We start from the raw sequence: 22,421 nt of genomic DNA on the forward strand, positions 1-22,421 counted from the left end.
ACGAAAAGAATGGACGGTTTGAGTAAAACGAAGGGAAAGTGCGACATGTCCCGGAACGCAACGAGAGCGACCGAACCCCCGCGGGAGTGCACTCCTAGGTAGGGGCAGGTTCTCTCTCATATGTAAGTGACCGCCGTCGCATTTCCTTCGCCCCATACTTGCCCCGAGGCCGCAGTTCGTGCCCCCTTCATTTCCTCGTATAGGGGATCGCCGTTTACAGTTTGAGAGACGGGCATTTTCCCATCGACGTGCAGCTCGACTTTCCCGGATTGAACCCAGACGGAGATGGGAGGAGACGGGGGGGCCTGACCAGGTTGCCAGCCCCCCCCCCCCGGGGAAACATGAGACGAATCGCGCGGGTGGCACGATACAAAGTGAATGGTTCCTGGGCGATCGACGGGGAAATCCAGCTCTTGCAGGATTCCACGAGTAGGGCGCCGCCGGACGTACCCCGCAGACGGTGAGACGGAAGCGCCCTGGTGGGTGTGCCCCCCCCTCCCGAGCCGCCATCAACTGTGCAGCGATCAGCTTCTCGTTGCGTCCTGCTGCAAGTGGGCTCTCGGCGGATGTGTGAGTGGTGTTTAGGCTTGATGAGGCAACTCGAGAGTTGACGCGCTGCGGGCTGCATGCGGGTCGGAGGGGGGGGGGGGCCTGAGACCGCCGCCAAGAGGCCGGCCAGGTTCGACTTTGATTGCCAAGGGGCTCGTAAAGATGAGGGAAACATTGGGGCGATCCGCAGCCTGCATTCTCTTCAGCATGTCACGTCACAAAAACCCGTTCGAAAGGGGGTGGCCTCTCGCGGCGCTGCTCCGTGGGTCGAAATGGTCCAGGACCGTGGCGCATCTGACTGGCTCATGTCGGGCCGAAATCCTGGAGCAACCCGCGAGCTGCATTTTCTGAGAGGAAGCCGGGGGCGCTGTAACCCTTGTTATTACGCACGTGTAGGGTTCATAACGGCTCGACGGTGAGTTGGTTCAACTCTTGATTATTGCTCTCCCACAAGTCCCTTGCTCAACAGCACAGCTGCGCCCGCGCCCCCGACACGACACCGGTCAACTCAGACAAACTTCTGCAACCCGAGTCGTGTCCCAGTATCCCCAGGGCCGTTGTTTACTCTTCGTTAGATGGCTTGTGTGACGGCCAGTCAGTTGGCCCATGCCAGCCAAGCAGCCTTCCGACAACTCAGTACGGATACGACACAGCGCAACCAACAACTGACTCGTTGCTGCAACCAACAACTGCCACATGAAAAGTCGTTGCCATTATAGTTGTTTGAAGAAGGTAGCTCGCCAAAGCCAAAAGAGTCAGTGGCATGCGGCGGGTTGCAACCCTCTTTTTTTCTTCTTTCTTTTTCTCGCTGCTCATGCTCCCTCCCATGTGGCGGTTGGTGTCGAATGAACAAAGTCGGGCGCTGGCACGCACGCCTCCGGGTGCTCCCCTGTCGGCTCTGTTTGCACTCGTATCGGTAACTGATCCTGGCTCCAACGGAGATTTGAAGAGGGCAATCAAGCTTTCTTATCTATCCGCGTCCTTTCGGGACCTAAAACATTTTTAAGATTTGCCAGAGAAACATGTGTGATTCTATACCGATGAAGCATTAATTCCCACTTGGTATATCATCAGGTCCGAATGGACCTTGCTTGCCTCAAGTCCGAAAATAGTCTAGTTTCGCGCCAACATCGCTGGTTCTGCAACTTACAAGTTGGCTCGGCTTTCAGGGCAAAGCTTTTGGGTTGAAGGCCGTGATGAGGTGAGAAGTCAGAACGATTCGGTCTTGACCTTTGTCTATCGCTCACTAAAATCAGCGATGGCAACCGGTCTTTCACCAGCGAGCTAGAAGGATGCAGGAGATGTGGGAGGCCAGCAGACGAGTGCTAGAATAGGACGACTCCCCGAACTCTCACCAGAAATGGTAGTGGCACGTGTCGCCAGCCAAAAATGGCTACAGGAAACAAGAGACTGACTGCCTGGCACAGTTCAAGCTTGTGAGAAGTGCTTCAAGTGACCTTCTCGGCACCATTCATAGTCATACAGCCTGGCCATAGGCAAAACACAAACCAAAACACAAAAAGTCTGCGTAGATTCTCAAGAGTCCAGCGACAAAACCGCCTTGCTGCGACGGCGAATTCAACCCGTGCAAGCAACCAGTCAATATCGTCTTTTCTAGCACGACAATACTCACTAAAAGCCAACTGTGACTGGGAGACTAGCGTTGAGATGAGAAAGCAGCAAGGATTATAGCGCTACGGTTCTCTCCAAGTCCGGGGTGAACGGCCTAATGGGACGCGCGAGCTTACTCTGAACACAGCCTTGCTAGCGTGTTTTCCACCACCTAAATGGTTCGTTCGTTGGATACGGAGGCCGACAGTATCGTAGTGTTGTAGGGGAACAGGGAGGTTGTGGGATGTATGACAGGATGATCCAACACGGCGCTTATTCTCAACCTGGAGCTCATGTTGTAAACTAACACGCTGCTACCCGCATGTAAGAAAGTCTCGAATGGTGAGGTTTTTTATTCATTTTATTGTTTTCAACTTTTTTCCTTCAATACCCATTTCTCATGTGGATAAGACGAGACCAAGATAGACATCTGATGTACTAATGGTTTGATTGTAACGCGACTACAGCGGTTGAAAGAGTTGTAGAGAAACTTGAAGCGATCATTACAAAGATAGGTGTGATGTAGTTGCGATGGCCTGTTGGCCTCGTCAAGCAGCGAATTACAGGTTTGAAGCAAAACACAAGACTCTGAATGACAGTTTCAAACACAGAAAACTACACCTGGCCTGGAGGCTCTTGTGTATTTGCTCTTGCCATGGCCGTGCTGGATGCCAACAAGAGCGGATGTGGTTTTGGACTCGGCGATTGTTCCGTCTTCAGCACCAGCGCCTGCGCCGTCAGCTCGGTCAGGATGTCGGCGATCCTCTCCAGGCGCTTCTCTATGCAGTCGATCTTGTCCTTGCTTTTCCGCGGCCTCTATGTCAGTCTACACAACCAACCGATGATCGCACGTGTTTCGCCAGGCAGGATTGTGCAACGTACTACTCCGGTGAGATGAGAACCCTCTGCGAGTGGGCTCGAGGCTTGTTCTGCAGTTTCCGCTCGCACGGGATCTTCTGCTGAGCGCAGTTTCTGCAAGGCGACTTCCTGTTGCACCCGATCTGGTGAAAAGACTTTAGTTGGACACCCGACACGGACGAGGAGCAACGTCGAGATGCTCTACAGCGCGACATCGAGCATGTGCCATCATCGGGGCAGCACATGAAAGAGAGAACGAACCTTCCTAGAGCGGCACCCGTCACACTGTTAGGCAGGAGTTAGCTTTGATGGTTCAACCTCCGGCCATGAGTTTTCCAAAGAGCTTACTGCGCGGTATGACAGAGCCGGGGACCCGGATCTGGACTTCTCCACTCTTGCCCAGTCCATCATGTACTAGATGACTTGGATCGGTGCTCGGTCTCGAAGAAGCCCACTAACTGCCCCGATGGAGCTGTTTAAAAAAACTCTCAAGCTCGAAGATGGCTGCAGTTGCTAGCTTGGCGGCGGTGGCAGAGGTTCGTTCGTCGTGGCGGAGGACTTTGACGAGAAGCAGGACGACGACACGCTTTTAGCATGGCCATGACGACCCCACGGGCGCCCTCGGATTTCGACTGCGTGGGATGATCGGGCGCCCGCCGGGCGCCGTACCCCGTCGACCGTACAGGGTTGGGGAAGACGTCAAGAGAAGACGCGGCAAAGGCAGATATTGGACAGCGATTGGTCCCGATCCACGACGTTTTCGCAAACACGCACGATTCGTGTGTGGGTGGGTTGGTGCATTCTGGCCCTGCTCTACTCCAGCCATCGTCTCCCCTCGTGCCATAACATCGTCTTGGACGCCGCCTCCGTCTGACATCAGATGTCAGGCTACAGGACTCAAGAAGGTGTGAACCACCGCATTGTCCAGACGATTCAGTCGTGTTTGCCATGCATCTGGTCGACATGATTCGGAATTGGTAAGCGGCCCGAGGGCAGGTCTCTCTGCAGACGCCATCGAACCATCAGGCGGCACCGCGGCACGACCGGGACCCGAGGGGCTCCGGCCCCGAGACGCGAGAGAACCGCGGGTTTGGGGGAGGTTTTCTTGTTCGGGACGCCACGGACCCGGTACCGCGGGACGACGGGCTGGATCGCGAAATTACAAAAAAATGATATTTGAGTCGACACATGCATCTGCTCAGTGCTGTGCCACCTTGGCGCAGCGGACCTGGTGTGCGAGCAACCCGCAGCCAGATATGGATCGACAAACAACACACGATGGAGAACCTCTCACACTCAAAACAACGGTCTCCTATATCTTCAACCTTGAGCATTTCGCACGACGGCCACGGCAGACCACCGTCATGATACGCGATACTTAATAGTGGAGAGTGGCCGCCATTGACAAGTTGACAACGGCCCAGAGGAGCAAAAGCGGCCTACGGTGAGCATGACTCGTGTCATGGCACGCCAGAGGCATCACAGCAAGCTGTTCTTGGGCTAGACTACAGGGACGTCTCACCCAGTTGGTATTTCAACAAAGACTATGGCTAGTGGAGGGGCTGGCTGGGCTACTCATAACACAGCTGCTATTGTGCGGGGTCATCATGTCGTGTCGAGACAAAGAGAGACCCAGGCCTTGAAGGAATTCTTTGAAGGATTCTCGAGGCCCAGCACGCACCAAGATAATAGTAGCAAAGGTCTCATCGAGAGGGACGTATACAAGAAGAACTTGAACCATGCCCCAGTCATCATCAGCACGCGTGTGCCCCTGAAAACACCAAATGTCTCCCCTTGGAAGAAGCATCGTCGACCCGTACCTGGCGGCCGGGGTGGCCATCCTCGTCGCCCTCGTCCTCGCCGCCCTCCGTCGTCCAAAGCACCCGCGTCTCCCACCGGGGACGACCCTCCCACCCGGCCCCGAACCCAGGCCGCTCATCGGCAACCTCCTCTCGATCCCGCCGGCGCACTCGTGGCTCGCGTTCCACGAGCTCATCAAGCAGCACGGCCCCGTCGTGCGCCTCTCGCTGCCGGGCGGCCAGGAGCACGTCCTCCTCGGCACCGAGACCGCCGCCAACGACCTCCTGCGCCGCCGCGGCAACCTCTACAGCGACCGCCACCACGCGCCGGCCGCGAGCCACCTGCTGACCGACGACCACATGCTCCTGCTGCTCCCCTACGACGACAAGTGGCGGCGCTACCGCCGGTTCCTGCACCAGGTGACCATGGCGCCCGTCGCGCCGCGGTACGAGACGGAGCAGAGGATCGAGGCGGTGAGGCTGCTCCGGGACCTCCTCCGCGACCCGGCCGACTACGAGTCGCTCTTCGAGCGCTTCAGCGTCGGCCTGGGCTTGCGCATCATCTACGGCCTGCGCCTCGAGAGCGCCCGCGACCGCGACGCCCGCATGATCCTCGACATCGTCCACGAGCTCGAGCGCGTGGGCTCGCCCGGCGCCTACGCGGTCGACCTGTTCCCGTGCCTCCTGCGCCTCCCGGAGCGCCTCGCCCCCTGGAAGAGGTACCTCCGCGGCCGCCGACGCCGCGACGAGGCCTTCTTCCGGGAGCTCGTCGACCGCAGCGGGTCGCCGTCGTGGGCGCGGACCTGGCTCGGGACGCGGGACGAGTGGGACCTGACGCGGCGCGAGGCCGACTGGATGCTCGGCTCCGTCTTCCAGGCCGCCGCGACGACGTCCGGGTCGGCGCTCGCGTCGTTCGTGCTCTGCATGGTGCGGAACCCGGGCTGGTTCGGCAAGCTCCAGCGGGAGGTAGACGCCGTCGTCGGCGCCGGCAGGCTGCCGGCCCTCGAAGACATGCCGCGGCTGCCGCTCGTCCGGGCCTGCGTCAAGGAGACGCTGCGGTACTACCCGATCACGGCCGGCGGGTTCCCGCACCGGCTCACGGAGGACGACACGTACGGGGCCTACTTCCTGAGCAAGGGCACCGTCGTGCACGCCGTGCAGTGGGCGATCCAGCGCGACCCGGAGCTGTACCCGGACCCAGAGCTCTTCAACCCGGACCGCTGGCTGGACCCGCGGTACCCGACCTTCAGGGAGCCGCTCAGCGTGTACCCCAACCTGCAGCAGTTCTCCGCCTTTGGCCACGGCCGGCGGATATGCCAGGGCATCAACATCGCCGAGCGGAGCCTGAACCTCAAGGTCGCGCTGCTGGCCTGGGGGTGCGACATCTCGAGGGCCAAGGACGGCCGAGGGAGGGACGTCGTGCCGCCGCTGTACGACTTTGTGGAAGGGTTCAACGTCCAGCCGAAGCGTTTCCAGTTCGACCTGCAGCCGAGGAGCCGTGAGCGAGTCGACTTGATAGAGCGAGCGTACGAGCAGACACTCAAGGAGGATCCCTTGCTGTGAGTAATGGGAGCGGGACAAAGTGATGAATGCCAAGTACCGGTGGTGTTGATGAGCAGGTCATGAATCTTCACAATGTAACTACTGATACATGGTCCAGAGCAGTTGGCCAAAGGAAGCCGTGAGGTAGATGCCGACATGTAATAAATATGATCATACGCGAGTTATGACTACCATGTATGTAGTCTGTCACACATTCATCTCGTTGCCGCTGCGGAAGGAATCACTACCAATCTTCTAATGTTATCAACTTCAATAAGATCAACAAGTAAGCCGTAACTTTTATGTGCCTTGCCGTGCCGTTTCCATCAGCTATAGCATGACTGGCCCAGACGAGAAGTTGACCGTCTCACTATAAGCCATTCCATATATCCTTTCTCGCAACAGTGTTACTGCATACAGCCAACCCGTTAGCAGTATCCAAACTCCACTCAGCCTTATGGTTGAACAGGTGCCAATGTGGACGTTGATCGAGCACCACATACACACAAACTTGAAGCCCCCCCCCATTCCCATCTCTACTCCCGCCATCAGGCTATCGGCGTCGAGGAGGCCTCCTCCATCCTCCTCTTCACCTCCATCCCGAGGCTCCGGACCGCCTTCAGCAAGGGCGCAAACTCCCTCTCGCCCCTCGACGCCCTCTCCATCGACACCACCAGCGTCTCCAGCAGCCCGACGTCCTCGGCGCGCTCGCGGACGTCGGCGGACCGCAGCACGCTGGCGAACAGGCACGCGCACGGCACGTAGGCGCGGTACATGCCCATGAGCACGCACATCGTGTCCGGGTACGGGTTGTGCTCCATGGCCGAGCTCATGAGGCGCAGGATGCCCCGGGCCGCGTCGACAGCCAGCGGCGAGTCCGGCACGTCGGCGTCGCTCGACACGGGCCGCGGCGAGCTGGAGCGCAGCACGACCAGCTTGCGCAGCATGAAGATGATGTAGGTGTAGCCCGTCAGGGCGATGTCGCCGAGCACCCAGCTGTCGATCCTGGCGCCGCTCGCGAAAGCCCGTTGGATCCAGTCGTCCTGTTGTGGGTGTTAAGACGCCATCAGTTCACGGGTCTGGTCGGGTTGGGTCGGGGTCGCGTTTGGGGCGGTTGGGGTATTAGGGGGGGGGGCAGCACTTACAAGTTGGTATTCCGCAAACAGCCTGCCTATATCACGACAATACTCCTCCGTCTTGAGCCGGACCGTGGCCTCGTCCGAGTCGGGGTTCTCCAGCTCCCGGTAGAACTGCGACAGGATGAACGTGAGCCGCGAGCTCATGATGAAGGTCACGGTCGGCACGGCGTCGAGGTCCATTGTTGTGCTGCCCGACAGCCAGGGCAGGTTGACCTTCCACGTGCTCATGCTGTCGGTGATGGCGGGCGGTCGATTGAAGAGCAGCCGGAAAAAGAAGTCGATCTGGATCAGCTCCCAAAAGCCCTTCCTGTCGGCGTCGAGCTTGGCCTCGTCAACTTCCAGAGAGCCGGAGCCTGAGCCGGAGCCTGAGCCGGAGCCGTGGGCGTCGAGGTTGTGCAGGTTGAGGGTCTGGGCATACTCGCAGGAGTACGTGTACATCTTCCAAGAGAGCTCCTCGTCCAAGCACTCGGCTGCGGTACGGCACTGATGACGGGGATGTGTTGTTAGTGGAGTGCGTCGTCTTGTATAAAGAGTGGAAAGGAAAAAAGGAGAAGAAGCTTGTGAGACTTTACCATGAAGAGCGCGGCGATGAGGTCGGTCGTCGTGCCCGTCGCTTCCCGCTGCCACAGCGGCAGGCTGCGGAGGCAGCAGACGTACAGCATCTGGCAGTACTTCTGGCCCTCGTCCATCTCCTCCGACGTCGAGCCCAGGGCGCAGCCGTGGTAGAGGATGCCGTAGTAGACGACGAGGATGGCCGGCTCGAGGTGGACGTGGGGCATCTCGAGCAGGTCGGGGATCATCTCGATGAGTTTCGGGTTCACGAGGCTGAGGAACATGTCGATGTGCATGTGGGTGAAGTAATCTGATGATGATGATGAAGCAAGTCAGTTGGACAGTCAGTCAGTCAGTCAGTCAACCGTTCTTTGTCCTCCTTTTTTTCTTTTTTTCTTTGTTTTTGGTGCTCTTCTCCGACACACAATAGACGACTCACTCTTGATCCATGTCTTGGCCAACTCGGGCGGAATCCTGACATTTTGGGTGATGACGGCCGCGGAAATGGCCTGGAGCTGCAGTCTCTGCACCTGGTCGACGGCGTCTTTGAGGATGGACGCCACGTCGAGCTCCGGCGCGGCACACGGCGTGGCGAGGGCCGTCCACGGAGACGACGTCGCCTGGCCGCCGCCGGCGCTCGAAGCAGCAGGGGAGGGGAAGTTGGAGGGTACGCTGTTGTAAATGCTGTTGGGTATGCTGCTAGAGATGGACGCCTGCCGGGGAGGAGGCGGGACAAGAGGAGGAGGAGGAGGAGGAGGAGGAGGAGGAGCGGGGGTTTCGTCCGGAGCCCGATCCTCGGACAATCTGAGATCCCGGCTCGGGGCCGAGATGGTCGTGCAGTGCTGTTCGACGCGCTGCAGCCTTTCGAGGATGGTCGACAGTGCGCCATCCGTGGTGCTGGAGGCGTCGAGGCTATGTCTTCAGTCTCTGGTCTTTGGTCTCTGGTCTCTGGTCTACCGTGTTGCACTCCTATCCTAATGGAGAGGGGCAGGCAGGCAGGGGGGGGGGGGAGACTTGAGTTGGTGTACTTACGATAGTCGATCCGTCAAGGTACGAGTTACCTTTCTCTTGACCCGTTGGGGGTAAACGCATTCTGTGTTGTGCGCCTTGCATCGTTCGCACACGGGCATCAAACGACTGCAGCGGACCTGAATGTGTTTTGATATTAACGGTCAGTTGTTAAGTAAGATATTTAGGGGCCCCGAAGATCCGATGCCAACTGACTTTCCGGTGCTTGCATCGTTTGCACTATTGTAGGCGGAAGAGAGAGAATTAACCAAGTCAGTCGTGAACAATGAATACCACAGCATCGACCCAAGGCACATACGACCCCGGATACGATGCCTTGAGGACGGGAGGGCGGACAAGGAGCTATGGGAATGTCCGACACTCACCGAAAGCGGGTTCAGCTGAGCAGATTCGTCCGGCATGGCTGCCAAGATCTATACCCAAAGCATGGGAGAGAGGGGGAGGGGATGAGTTTGGGGGGTGGATAGGATGGACATTTTCCGTCCAGAGAAAGGGGATTCGATAGACAAATAGACATGAGCCGCACATCCCGAACCGTACACCAGAGCCTCTAGATGCACCATGCAACGGAACCACGGTGATCAATTTGGGTTTCGCCCGCAGAACAAGTCTAGTCCCATTCAGGAGGGGTTTGACCGTTGACGACATTCTTGGGGTGAACTCGACTCGGCGTGTCGGTAGATGAGGGATGGTGTCTCCCCCCGGAGGCCGCGGGTCGCTTCCGTCGGGAACCCGAAAAGGCCGTTTGGTGCTTCAGCCCATCTTCTTGGCAAAGTCCGAGCCAGGGTCTCTCTCTGATGACATCTACTATGTGTGTGTGGCTGACATCAGCAACAAGAGGTGGGCTTCGGACTTTGGAGAGTCCGTCTATCCCGTCGTCGTGACAAGCAAACCAAGTAAGAACTCCCAGGTTTGCGACAACGCCATAGGGATGAACTGGAACCCTGGACAATCGTCTGAACATGAAGTGATACACTCACTTTCTTTGCAAGTGTGTTTCCGGCCAGTCGACCCAGTCCATGCACTCTTCTCCCACACTGCTGCATCGCGAACTCCTCCCACGTTGGGCCCCATTGCAGCCGGTCATGATTCTCTCGCCGTTGACCCCTTCTGGAAATTCCAGGCGGGCTTTGGTCTGAGCGAGTATCAAAGCGACGATGCCATTCTAACAACCACCGGCAACCATGGGTGGGAGGGTGTGTCGGAAACCCCACGTTTGGCTGAGGGCACGCACGGCTTCTGAGACGGGCAGACCAACTCGGTCGGCCTCATGGACCAAAGGAGAACTGCTGACTCGAGATGTTTCGCTGTTAGTTGTTGATGAGAGGTAAACGACGGCACCATCGTCTTTGCGAAGAGCCTTTGGATAAGGGGGTAAAACAAGACCCAAGACACAAGACACACTGCACCAGCAGCACCAGCAGCACCAGCAGCGAGTGCTCGTCATGATTCATGGAATCGAAACGAGTCCATGTCAACGCACAGTCGACCCCGTCTAAGCGTACATGATGGATGTTTAAACGGTTTGCCCCGTCAGAGCTTCTGCGAGGGTCACTTGTCACAACTAGCGATCTGACCGCGATGCAAAGAACTGGAGGAGGTCAATTCGTAATAAAGTAGGGAAACAGGTTTGGCTCCTCCAGCTGGTCAACACGTCCCTCAGACTCTTCCAAGACAGTCTGTCGGTGGGCTGCAAAAAACATCTACCGATACATTCAGACAACATCATCATCATCATCATCATCATCATCAACAAAAACAACAACAAAAACATCGTCATCATCATCAACAACATCACCAACATCACCACCACCACAGCCAACACACACCACCATGCTGCCCAGCTAACGCCCGAGAATGAACGATGAGGTCTCGCAACTCGCCCGCAGCCTCACCACGCAGTCCCCCGCTGGCGTCGGCGCCCTCTTCCCCCTCCTCTCGGGCGGCCCCCTCGACCCCAACAGCGAAGACTTCGACGCCAGGGAGTGGGCGAGGGCCTTTTACAACATCCGGACCGACGCCTCGGACGGCAACCCGCCCCGGACGACCGGCATCGCCTTCAAGGACCTCGACGTCTTCGGCTATGACTCGCCCACGGACTACCAGAAGAGCGTCGCCAACGTCCTGCTCGCGCTGCCGACGCTGGCCAGGAAGCTCACCACCACCGCCACCACCGGCCGGAGGGGCCAGAGGATCGACATCCTCCGCGGCCTCGAGGGCGTCGTCCACAGCGGCGAGATGCTCGCCGTCCTCGGCCCGCCCGGCTCCGGCTGCTCGACCTTCCTCAAGACCGTCGCCGGCGACACCCACGGCTTCTACATCGCCGACGGCGCCACCATCAACTACCAGGGCGTCCACCCGCGCGACATGCGCACGGCGTTCCGCGGCGAGGCCATCTACACCGCCGAGGTCGACGACCACTTCCCGCACCTGACCGTCGGCGACACGCTGTACTTCGCCGCCCGCGCCCGCTGCCCGAAGACGGTGCCCGAGGGCGTGTCGCGCCGCGTCTACGCCGAGCACGTCCGCGACGTGACCATGGCCATGTTCGGCATCTCGCACACCAGGCACACGCGCGTCGGCGACGACTTCGTCCGCGGCGTCAGCGGCGGCGAGCGGAAGCGCGTCACCATCGCCGAGGCCGCGCTGAGCTACTCGCCCCTGCAGTGCTGGGACAACAGCACGAGGGGTCTCGACAGCGCCAACGCGCTCGAGTTCTGCCGGACCCTGCGGACGCAGGCGGACGTCATGGGCTCGACGTCGTGCGTTGCCATCTACCAGGCTTCGCAGGATGCGTATGATGTAAGTCTCTTGTCTGTGATGTCTACTGATTTCTGTCCCGAAGGATATATCATCATCACCATCATCATCATCACCATCATCATCATCATCATCATCATCATCACATCCCCATTCTCAAGGCACATACATACATGCACGTATCAGCTAACCCACCCCACCGCAAAGATCTTTGACAAAGTCCTCGTCCTCTACAAGGGCCGTCAGATCTTCTTCGGCCGCACCGACGAGGCCAAGGCCTACTTCGAGGGCCTGGGCTTCGTGTGCCCCGAGCAGCAGACGACGGCCGACTTCCTGACGTCCATGACGAGCCACAAGGAGCGCGTCATCCGGCCCGGGTGGGAGGGCCGGACCCCCGGCACCCCGGACGACTTCGCCGCGGTCTGGACGGCGAGCGAGCACCGCGCCCGGCTGCTGGCGGACGTCGACGACTACCTCGACCGGCACCCGTTCCACGGCGAGCACCACGACCGCTTCCTCGCGTCCCGCCGCCTCGACCAGTCCCGCTTCCAGCGCCGCCGCTCGCCCTTCACGCTGTCGTACATGGAGCAGATGCGCCTGACGCTCTGGCGCAACTGGGTCATGCTCAAGGGCGACCCGAGCATCACGCTGACGATGCTCTTCACCAACGTCGCCCAGGCCCTCATCGTCAGCAGCATCTTCTACAACCTGCCGCCCGGCACCTCGAGCATGAACCGCCGCGCCATCCTGCTCTTCTTCATCATCCTCATCAACGCCTTTGGCAGCATCCTCGAGATCATGCTGCTGTACGCCAAGCGCAAGATCATCGAGAAGCACGCCCGCTACGCCCTCTACCACCCCAGCGCCGAGGCCCTCGCCTCCATGGTCGTCGACCTGCCCTACAAGGTCGTCAACGCCATCCTCATGAACACGACGCTGTACTTCATGGGCAACCTGCGCCGCGAGCCGGGGCCCTTCTTCTTCTTCCTGCTCATCTCCTTCACCATGGTGCTGACCATGTCCATGATGTTCCGCCTCATCGGCTCCGCCGCCCGCTCCGTCACCCAGGCGCTGGCCCCGAGCTCCCTCATCCTCTTCATGATCTCGCTGTACGCCGGCTTCGCCCTGCCGCCCCAGTACATGCAGGTCTGGCTCGCCTGGCTGCGCTGGCTCAACCCGGCCTACTACGGCCTCGAGAGCGTCCTGCTCAACGAGTTCGTCGGCCGCGACTTCCCCTGCTCGGCCTTTGTCCCGCAGGGCCCCGGCTACGAGTCCGTCGACCCGGCCCAGCGCGTCTGCTCCTCCGCCGCCTCCGTGCCGGGCCAGGACTTCGTCCGCGGCGACGACTACCTGCGCACGCTGTACGGCTACGAGGACGCGCACCGGTGGAGGAACTTTGGCATCCTCCTCGCCTGGATGATCTTCTTCATGGTGCTGCACCTGGCCGCGACCGAGTACATCTCGTCCGAGCGGTCCAAGGGCGAGGTCCTGGTCTTCAGCCGAACGGCCATGAGGCGCCGCCGGAGGAGGCGGGGCGGCGGAGGAGACGGCCCGGACGTCGAGAAGGACGCCGCGAACAAGCCACAGCAGCCTTCGAGCAGCAGCGGCGGCGGTAGCGGCGGCGGCGGCGGTGACACCTCGGAGGGCCAGACCGGCAGCAGCAACCTCGAGGAGCAGACGGCCGTCTTCCACTGGAAGGACGTCTGCTACGACATCAAGATCAAAGGCGAGCCTCGACGGATATTGGACGAAGTGAGCGGATGGGTGAAGCCGCAGACGCTCACGGCGCTCATGGTGAGTTGGTTGGACAACACAAACCTCCAGATGTTTTCTCCTCGTTAGCCTTCCTTTGCTTCTTATTCTTTTTCATTTTTCCATGAGCATTCGGAGGTGTTTCCAGGCCGCCCGAGATGAAGCATTTCGCTGACACAGGGATACACACATATACAGGGCGTCTCCGGCGCCGGCAAGACGACCTTATTGGATGTCCTGGCCACCCGCGTGACCATGGGCGTGATCACCGGCGAGATGCTCGTCAACGGACAGCCGCGGGACGAATCCTTCCAGCGGAAGACGGGATACGTCCAGCAGCAGGACCTCCACCTGCACACCTCGACGGTCCGCGAGGCCCTCACGTTCAGCGCCCTGCTGCGGCAGCCGGCGCACTACACGAGAAAGGAGAAGCTCGAGTACGTGGACACGGTGATCCAGCTGCTGGAGATGGAGGAGTACTCGGACGCCGTCATCGGCGTGCCGGGCGAGGGGTTCAACGTCGAGCAGCGGAAGCGCCTCACGATCGGCGTCGAGCTCGCGGCGCGCCCGCAGCTGCTCCTGTTCCTCGACGAGCCGACCTCCGGGCTCGACAGCCAGACGTCGTGGTCCATCTGCGACCTCATGGAGAAGCTGACGCGCAGCGGCCAGGCCGTGCTGTGCACCATCCACCAGCCCTCCGCCATGCTCTTCCAGCGCTTCGACCGCCTCCTCCTGCTCGCGAGCGGCGGCCGGACCGTGTACTTTGGCGAGATCGGCCAGGGGTCGCGCACGCTGATCGACTACTTCGTCCGCAACGGCGCCCCGGCCTGTCCGCCGGGCGCCAACCCGGCCGAGTACATGCTCGAGGTCATCGGCGCCGCGCCGGGGGCCCATACCGACATCGACTGGCCCGCCCTATGGAGGGAGACGCCGGAGTACCAGTCGGTCCAGGACGAGCTGGCCCGGCTCAGCGCGGGGACCTCGGCCCATTCCACGCCGGCCGTGAAGCCGGACCCGTCCAGCTACGACGAGTTCGCCGCCGGGTACGGGACGCAGTACGAGGAGGTGACGAAGCGCGTGTTCCAGCAGTACTGGCGCAGCCCGTCGTACATCTACTCCAAGGGGGTTCTATCGTTTGGTACTGTAAGTCCTTTCCACCTCTTTTCCTTCTTCCCCTCTTCCTCCTCCTCCTCCTCCTCCTCCTCCATCTCCTTCTCATTCTACTTCTCCTTCTCCTTCTTTCTCTCCAGCTTCAACCTCTCTTGACAACAGTCTCGTTCCCCTTTCCAAGCTCACAAAAGACTAAAAAAAAAGGCCCTATTCATCGGCCTTTCCTTTCTCAACGCCAAAAACACGCAGCGCGGCCTGCAAAACCAGTCGTTCGGCGTCTTCATCTTCATCACCATGTTTGGACAGGTCGCCGAGCAGATCATGCCCGTCTTCGTATCGCAGCGAACCATGTACGAGGCGCGCGAGAGGCCGTCCAAAGCCTACTCGTGGACGGCCTTTCTCTTTGCCAACATCATGGTCGAGATGGCCTGGTTTTCGGTGAGTTAACCCCCCCCCCCTCCCTTCTCGCGTCTTGTTCTTTACGGCGGTGCCTGGCTGCTGGCGGCGGTGACTGACATTGGTTCTCTTCCCTTCCCTCCCCCCTTTAGCTCATTGCCGTCCTCAGCTTCGTGTGCTGGTATTTCCCCATCGGCCTGTACCGCAACGCGTACCCAACCGACCAGGTCGACTCCCGCGGAATCACCATGTTCCTGCAGGTCCTCATGTTCTTCTTCTTCACCAGCTCCTTCGCCCACATGATAATCGTCGGCATGCCCAGCGCCGAGGTCGCCGGCGGCATCGTCAATCTGTTCGCCGTCATGCTGTTTCTGTTTTGTGGGTGAGCATCGTCTACATTGAGAAAAGAAATCATGAAAAGCTCTCGTAGCCCAGCCCCGAATCGATAAAACTGACACTCCCCCCTCTCCTAGCATCCTCTCGGGTCCCAATGATCTCCCCGGCTTCTGGATCTTCATGTACCGCGTCAACCCCTTCACCTACGTTGTCGAGGGCTTCCTCGGCACCTCGCTCGCCAACGCGCCGGTGCGGTGCGCCGACGACGAGTACGTCGTCTTCGCCTCGCCGGGCAACCAGACGTGCGGGCAGTACCTGGCCAACTACATCTCCGTCGCCGGCGGGTACCTGTCGGACCCGGACTCGGGCAACGGGGCCCAGTGCCAGTACTGCGCGCTGGCCGACACCAACGCCTTCCTGGGCGCCATCAACATCGAGTTCGGCAACCGGTGGAGGGATTTTGGTTTCTTGTGGATCTACACCTTCTTCAACCTGGGCATGGCGGTCCTGATCTACTGGCTGGTGCGCGTGCCGAAGAAGAGCAGGGTGAAGGGGGAGTGATTCTTGTGTCTTTTTGGGGGGGAGGGGGGAGGGGGGAGAGGGAGAGACATGATACGGCATTCTGCCAATATGCATCAGTTTAAATACGTGCTTGGCTGATTTCAGGTGCAGAATGCGCTGTGTCTAGAAGTAAATGTATAACCAGGGTAGTGTATAATTACGTAGTATGACCGGACGAACACCCGGCCGACTCGACTGGAGAGACTGTCGAGGAATGCCACACCCGGCATTCCACTACGATGGATTAAAGGTGGATACAGAATACAAGAAACGAATTCCTCAAGGGCCAAACAGGAGCAGCAAAACATGGCTAGTAGAGATGGACGGGCGTGGCGTGTGTGTCTCAGTGTCGCCTCCTCGACACGCGGGAGGTGGTGGTCACACAACACGAAACGGTAGCACTAACAATGACCGAGAAATACGTCAACACGTCTATCCACCTGCCTAAGTGAGCGCGGTCTTGGCACCTGGGGGCATGCAAGAATAGATGAAGAAAGAAGAAAAGAAAAAAGAATTCGTCGTTCCCAATAACACTGGATGCCCGGGGTGGTAATGGTAAGACGGGGGGAGGGGGGGGGGCGTCGGATGGCGATTACGCTCAGTCCGCCATCAAAGACCCGTCGACGGCCTGTTTCAGGTCACGTTCCTTCTGGAATACATCGCGGGGGAACCCGGTGGTGTAAGCAAGTGTAAGAAAGTTGTTGGGCGCTCTTGGGGGGGTGGTGTGTCTCTTTTCTTTTTTCCGCGCTTCGTTCTGGTCGTCTGGATGAGTGGTGCTGCTGGGCTATCCCTCCCAGGATATGTCAGGTCGCCCGTCTACATGTAACTGCAATAAGCAACTTTCTCGGGGGGGCAAAGAAGTCTTGGTGGACCCGGGGAGGTGGTTCTCGTTGGGGATAACATAGCATAGCAAAGCATGGCATAGCACGGGGGCGCCGTGGCCCGTTTGTTGTGCCCCTGGATCTCTGGATACGTGCGTCCGGGTGCTTAGATAACGAATTACGGGTGAGCTCAACAGTGAGAATCCCCTGCTGTGGCGCTTGGGGACCGGTGTCTGTACACTAGTTCGTCTGTTCCCTTGTTCTGTAGTGTAGACAGCAGACGGTCTGAAGCCTTCTTGGCGCCACCGCCACCTCGCCCATCCATGTTGGGCATGTCTCGATTCCCTGAGCAGGGCTACAAGTCTCTCTTATTGATGAACCGATTCAAGACCAGGCAAAGTCTTTCAGGTGCCCTTCCCCGGTTCAAAGTGTTCAAAGTGTACCAGTTGCTTTCCCTCCCCTGTGGGCCATCTCCGCCCCTCTTGAATTGCCGGCCTTCCGCAGGGGTCTAGGGTTGATTGGGCGTCAGACGGCTTCGTTCCGGAGCACGTCCACTGGCACGTTCTGGATCTGCAGGACGAGTGCCTCGCTCTGGGTGAGCTGGCCTCATGGCGCATGCACGCGGGTCCAGCCCCGTCCCATCCATCAGTGAGAGTGTGTGTGTGTGTGTGTGTGTCCTATGGTTCTGAATCTCCCTAGCCCAATTACCAGCAGGACAGACGGACAGGCAAAAGAGAGGCAAAGGGGGGCAGGGAGACCTTTCGGCGCTCTGTTTGGGTCGTTTCTTCCCGCCATGTCTCGCCTCGTTTCCCTACCACATCTGCCAATCGACCAAGTTAGGCGGAGGCCATGGCTGGACGGAGGGCTCACTTCTTACTTCTCACTCTTACTCTTACTCTTACTCTCACTCCTACTTTCACTTTTACCGTCAATCTCAGTCACAGCCTTACCTTACCTCCCTTACTTTTCTCACCCACACTCACCCACACTAACCACTCACCCACCTCACTCACTCACGTACTCAAACCCTGAACCGCGTGGCCGGACTCGGGTTTCCAAGGGGGGGAGAGCGGCCACTGGTCCGGCTTCACCCAGCCCATAGCACCGTATCACTCGACTAGACTCATCTCACTTTCGGCTGGCTATCCTTCTCTTCCTCTCTCTCTCTCTCTCTCACTCTCTCACACTCTCTCACAACAACAGAACGCTAGTCGCATTCCTCGCCCATTTGCTTTTCCTGCGACACTCTTCGCGCAACCTCAACGTAGACGACGACAACGACGACGACGATAACGACGACGACGACAAAGGCCCGGCAATCTCCCCACAGCGAAACCCCGACTGCGGTGAGCCAGCCCACCCCAAGCCATCCGCCATGCGCCCCGTCAAGGCCACGCGATGGAGGGCGGTGAGCCGCAACTCCGACAAGGCCTCGATCCTCGCCCTCCTGGGCATCTCCGAGCTGTTGAAGCTGCGCGGCAAGTGGCGCATGGCCCTGAAGGTCGGCAACCTGGCCCTGCACCAGTCCCGGGGCCTGGGGACCCTCACCGAGGGGCTCGCCCTGCTCAGCGTCGGCCACTCTCACCGCAACCAGACCCCGGAGGACTGGGTCGCCGCCCAGCACCACCTCCGCATGGCCAAGCTGCTGCTCGAGGGCCTCCCGCCGAGCGAGGACCAGACCTTCTACCTCATGCGCGCCGTCCTGCTGCTCGGCGACACCCTCGTGCGCCGTGAGGACCTCGGCGACATGGCCGAGGCCGAGGAGCTGGCGCACCTGGCCGAACGCCTGCTGCGCCAAAACCGCGACCGGCCGGCCGGCGAGACGACGGCGGCGACCACGGGCAGGTCGTTCCGCTGGACGCTCTTCACCGGGTCGTGGCGCGACTTCTGCGTGCACTCCATGGTCGAGCTGGGCGAGATCTACTACTACACGAGCCGCTGGGCCGAGGGCGAGAAGCTGCTCCGCGAGCTGGTGCCGACGCTCGTCAAGCGCCGGGGCAAGCGGCACGTCACGACCATCGAGGCGCAGCGCGACCTCGCGAGCATGCTGGTCAACCAGGACAAGTACGAGGAGGCCGAGACGGCGTACCGCATCGCCCGCGACTGGAACGAGGAGGTGCCCGTCTTCGGCCACGAGGAGAAGGCCGCCATCGACTACAACATCGCCATGTGCCTGTCGGAGCGCGGCCGCGACCGCGAGGCCAGCGCCGAGATCGCCAACATGGACCTGGCCGCCGACCTGCTGCACTACGCCAACGGCGAGTGGACGCTGAAGCTCGCGCGCCTCACGAGCCTGCGCCTGAGGCGGTACGACGACGTGGTCGCCCTCTGCCGCCGCTTCCAGGGCGTGCTGGACGAGCACCGCGCCCGCTTCGGCCCCTGCAGCCCCGTGACGCTGCGCAACATGGAGGACCACGTCACCGCCCTCAAGGCCCTGCGCCGCTGGGACGAGGCCATCGCCATCCTGCGCGACATGTGCCGCCGCGAGGCCTCGGACGTCGCCCGCGTCGTCGAGCAGACGCTCGAGACCCGCCTCAACCTCGCCCACACCCTCCGCTGCGCCGGCCTGCACGCCGAGGCCGCCTACGAGTACCGCAAGTGCCTCGAGATCGAGCGCGCCGCCTCGGACGACTTCCGCGACGAGGCCCAGATCCGCAACATCCTCAAGTACCTCGCCTACCTGTACGAGCTGGCCCGCGACGAAGCCAACGCCCTCGTCGCCTACGCCCAGCTGCAGAGGGAGTACTGGGGCCGCCCCGGCCAGCGCCACAACTTCATCAAGTACGAGTGGTGCCGCGGCAAGATGTTCATGCTGCAGGGCCGCTGGGAGCACGCGCTCAAGCTGCTGCTGAGCGCCCTCGCCGTCAAGAGGGGCCTGGACACGGCCGTCTCCATCATCTCGGGACTGCCGATCGAGGCCGTCCACGCTTTGCAGCCGGGCAGGAGGAGGGTGCCGGAGGGGTCCCCGCCGCTCCGGCACGAGATAGCCGAAGTCGTCGTCGTCGTCGGCGGCGGCGGCGGCGACCACGACGAGAAGTCTGCCACGGGCAAGGCCGGGATCGGTGGTGGGGGTGGCCGCGTCCGCATCATGGCGCTCAACGCCGACAACGACGACGACGATGACGACGACGACGACAACACGGATCAATCGTGGGACGAGGTGGACTGGTGGGAGGAAGTCATCAAGGACGCCGTCGAGGCCGTGCGCCGGGAGCAGCCCTTCCAGGCGTGCACGCCGCTCGACGAGGCCGACTCGGAGGTGGACGAGGACGAGGGGGCCGAGACGGTCGACGCCGTCCTGACGATGAAAAGCAGCTACCCGGCGGTCCCGGCCGACGACGAGTGGGGGCAGCCGCAGTGGCCCCGGCTCCCTGACACGTACGAGGAGTTGGTGGTCCAGCAGAGGAGGGTGATAGAAGAGAGTCGGCCGTGGGTCCCCTAAGGAAGAGGTGGTGGTGTACTGTACGGGTGGATGAGGATTTGAAGGGCATTTTCCATTTTGATGATATTCGGAGTCTGAGCTTGATGCTCGGAGGGGAGGGCGATGGGGAATGCTGTGCTGTGCTCCAAGGATGTGTATGTGTGTGTGTGTGTGTGTGTCTCCCAGGCGCCAAGCGGTACAAGTCGCCGGGAGGGAAAGAATAATGTGTATACGATGGACAAAGAGCTGGGTAATAATGACTTGAACGCCTTCTACACAATAATGACAAACCTGTTTTTCCCCTTCCTTGTTCACTCGCAATGACGAATGCCTAGTATTCCCTGAGCCGGTTTTCCCCCCTACCTTGCTTCCCATGCTGGAAGGCCGATCCGATCCTTCGGCCCCGCTCCGGCCCCACCCCGTGTTCCATACCCCGGCGTTAGCGCCCGTATCGCCGGCGCTTATCAACCCCGTGGAGTTCCGTGGGAGGATTCGGAAGCCTGGTCTCAATACGTCACGTCGCGCACGCCTCCAATTCGGCATGACGACCGCGTTGATCTGGTCATATATAGACGGGGCCTCGGAATGATTGTTGGTTATCATGTCAAATGCTTGACAATCGGACAACTCAGGGACCTAGGGACTATCTTCAACACACTCCATCAACCCTTCTTTTCTGAAGAACGCCATAATCTCTGCAGAACGCCATCACTGCAGATACAACCCAAAGAACTCTCCAATCATCCCCAACATGTCAGTCCTCGTACTCGGCGCCGGCGAGCTGGGCACAGCCATGCTCAAAGCCCTCACGGCACACCCCTCACGCCCCCGCGACTCCCCCGTCTCCGTCCTCCTGCGGCCTTCGACCATCACCTCCTCCGACCCGACCAAGCGAGACTCCCTGGCCCAGATCGCGGCCCTAGGCGTCTCCGTCGAGGCGGGCGACGTCGTCCACGACCCCGTCCGCGACCTCGCGCGCACCTTTGCGCGGCACCACACCGTCATCAGCTGCACCGGCTTCGTCGGCCCCGCCGGCACCCAGCGGCGCATCTGCGAGGCGGCCCTGCTCGCGGGCGTCTGCCGCTTCATCCCCTGGCAGTTCGGCGTCGACTACGACGCCCTCGGGCGGGGCGGCCCGCAGCCGCTCTTTGACGAGATGCTCGACGTGCGGGACGCGCTGAGGGCGCAGGCCGATGTGGCGTGGATCGTCGTCAGCACCGGCCTGTTCATGAGCTTCCTCTTCGTGCGGGAGTTCGGCGTCGTCGACCTGGAGGCGCGCACGCTGCGGGCCCTGGGCGGGTGGGACGTCGAGGTCACGCTGACGGGGCCAGGGGACATCGCCGCGATGACGGCCGAGGTGGTCTACGAGCCGCGCGGGATCCCGGGCGACGACCGCAACGTGGTGTACGTCTCCGGCGACACGGTGTCGTACGGCCGCGCGGCGGACCTGGTCGAGCAGAGGTTCCCCGGCGTCGAGTTCGCGAGGGAGGTGTGGGACGTGGAGGCGCTGGCGGAGAACCTCGCGAGGGACCCGGCGGACACGTGGAACAAGTATCGCGCCATCTTCGGCGCCGGCAAGGGCATCTCGTGGCCGACGGAGAAGACGCTGAACCACGAGCGCGGCATCGAGCTGGAGGATCTGGAGACGTATCTCGGGAGGATGGAGACTCCAGCTGCGCTGAGGTCATAGTCGAGACTTGAACGTCGGGTCCGTTTTCCACGTTTGTGACTATCTCGCCTCATTGCGTATTGTCACTGTTGAGAAAATCTGAATGTGATTTGCTCACCACTGCGCCAACATTGTCAACTCTTCTACATGCCGTCCGTAAGAGAACACCACACCACGTGTGAAGCCGCCTTCATGGGGAACTTGGCCATAGTGAGCTAGCCGTATCCTTCGTTTCATAGCAGCATGGATGGAAAGGAGAAATACATAAGCACAGGGAAGAAAAGGTTGAGAATCGGAAATGTGTCTCGATGAATGCAAAGGAAGATGACGATCAGAGGCGTCTATTTCCTCTACAATGGAGATACATGATGAAGCCAGGGTATTTATACCCATCCTGAGGGCATCCTCTCGGAGCAAGGGCTCAGTCCAGACTGACTCAGAGACACACCCCTTATACCCATCATGGCAAGATGGATTATGCCTTAACTCGGTGACACAAACGCTGGTTCTAGCATA

General features: G+C 60.1%; 6 protein-coding genes across 6 annotated transcripts; 4 read left to right on the top strand and 2 right to left on the bottom strand.

Moving 5' to 3' along the window:
• Nucleotides 1-2,761: 2,761 nt before the first annotated feature.
• On the bottom strand, nucleotides 2,762-3,426 carry CH63R_02172 (uncharacterized protein; the record flags this gene model as incomplete). The annotated part of the gene is made up of 4 exons (XM_018297147.1): nucleotides 2,762-2,986; nucleotides 3,043-3,219; nucleotides 3,280-3,303; nucleotides 3,367-3,426. 4 exons carry the CDS (start codon nucleotides 3,424-3,426, stop codon nucleotides 2,762-2,764), a joined length of 486 nt encoding a protein of 161 aa, XP_018161963.1.
• Nucleotides 3,427-4,802: 1,376 nt separating this feature from the next.
• Nucleotides 4,803-6,380, top strand: CH63R_02173 (cytochrome P450; the record flags this gene model as incomplete). The annotated part of the gene is made up of 1 exon (XM_018297148.1): nucleotides 4,803-6,380. The coding sequence occupies one exon, from the start codon at nucleotides 4,803-4,805 to the stop codon at nucleotides 6,378-6,380; it is 1,578 nt and encodes a 525-aa protein (XP_018161964.1).
• Nucleotides 6,381-6,907: 527 nt separating this feature from the next.
• On the bottom strand, nucleotides 6,908-9,607 carry CH63R_02174 (Fungal specific transcription factor; the record flags this gene model as incomplete). The annotated part of the gene is made up of 8 exons (XM_018297149.1): nucleotides 6,908-7,402; nucleotides 7,505-7,981; nucleotides 8,071-8,360; nucleotides 8,490-8,947; nucleotides 9,008-9,024; nucleotides 9,083-9,198; nucleotides 9,275-9,298; nucleotides 9,445-9,607. The coding sequence occupies 8 exons, from the start codon at nucleotides 9,605-9,607 to the stop codon at nucleotides 6,908-6,910; spliced, it is 2,040 nt and encodes a 679-aa protein (XP_018161965.1).
• Nucleotides 9,608-10,936: 1,329 nt separating this feature from the next.
• CH63R_02175 (ABC-2 type transporter) lies at nucleotides 10,937-15,994 on the top strand (the record flags this gene model as incomplete). Its single annotated transcript, XM_018297150.1, has 6 exons — nucleotides 10,937-11,881; nucleotides 12,047-13,633; nucleotides 13,790-14,734; nucleotides 14,906-15,139; nucleotides 15,250-15,479; nucleotides 15,571-15,994. The coding sequence occupies 6 exons, from the start codon at nucleotides 10,937-10,939 to the stop codon at nucleotides 15,992-15,994; spliced, it is 4,365 nt and encodes a 1,454-aa protein (XP_018161966.1).
• A 1,614-nt stretch (nucleotides 15,995-17,608) lies between these two features.
• On the top strand, nucleotides 17,609-20,257 carry CH63R_02176 (Tpr repeat-containing protein; the record flags this gene model as incomplete). Its single annotated transcript, XM_018297151.1, has 2 exons — nucleotides 17,609-17,650; nucleotides 17,918-20,257. 2 exons carry the CDS (start codon nucleotides 17,609-17,611, stop codon nucleotides 20,255-20,257), a joined length of 2,382 nt encoding a protein of 793 aa, XP_018161967.1.
• Nucleotides 20,258-20,987: 730 nt separating this feature from the next.
• On the top strand, nucleotides 20,988-21,926 carry CH63R_02177 (Isoflavone reductase; the record flags this gene model as incomplete). The annotated part of the gene is made up of 1 exon (XM_018297152.1): nucleotides 20,988-21,926. One exon carries the CDS (start codon nucleotides 20,988-20,990, stop codon nucleotides 21,924-21,926), a length of 939 nt encoding a protein of 312 aa, XP_018161968.1.
• Nucleotides 21,927-22,421: the final 495 nt, after the last annotated feature.

Source organism: Colletotrichum higginsianum, chromosome 2 (assembly GCF_001672515.1).
Source record: "Colletotrichum higginsianum IMI 349063 chromosome 2, whole genome shotgun sequence".
Lineage (NCBI taxonomy): Eukaryota > Fungi > Ascomycota > Sordariomycetes > Glomerellales > Glomerellaceae > Colletotrichum > Colletotrichum higginsianum.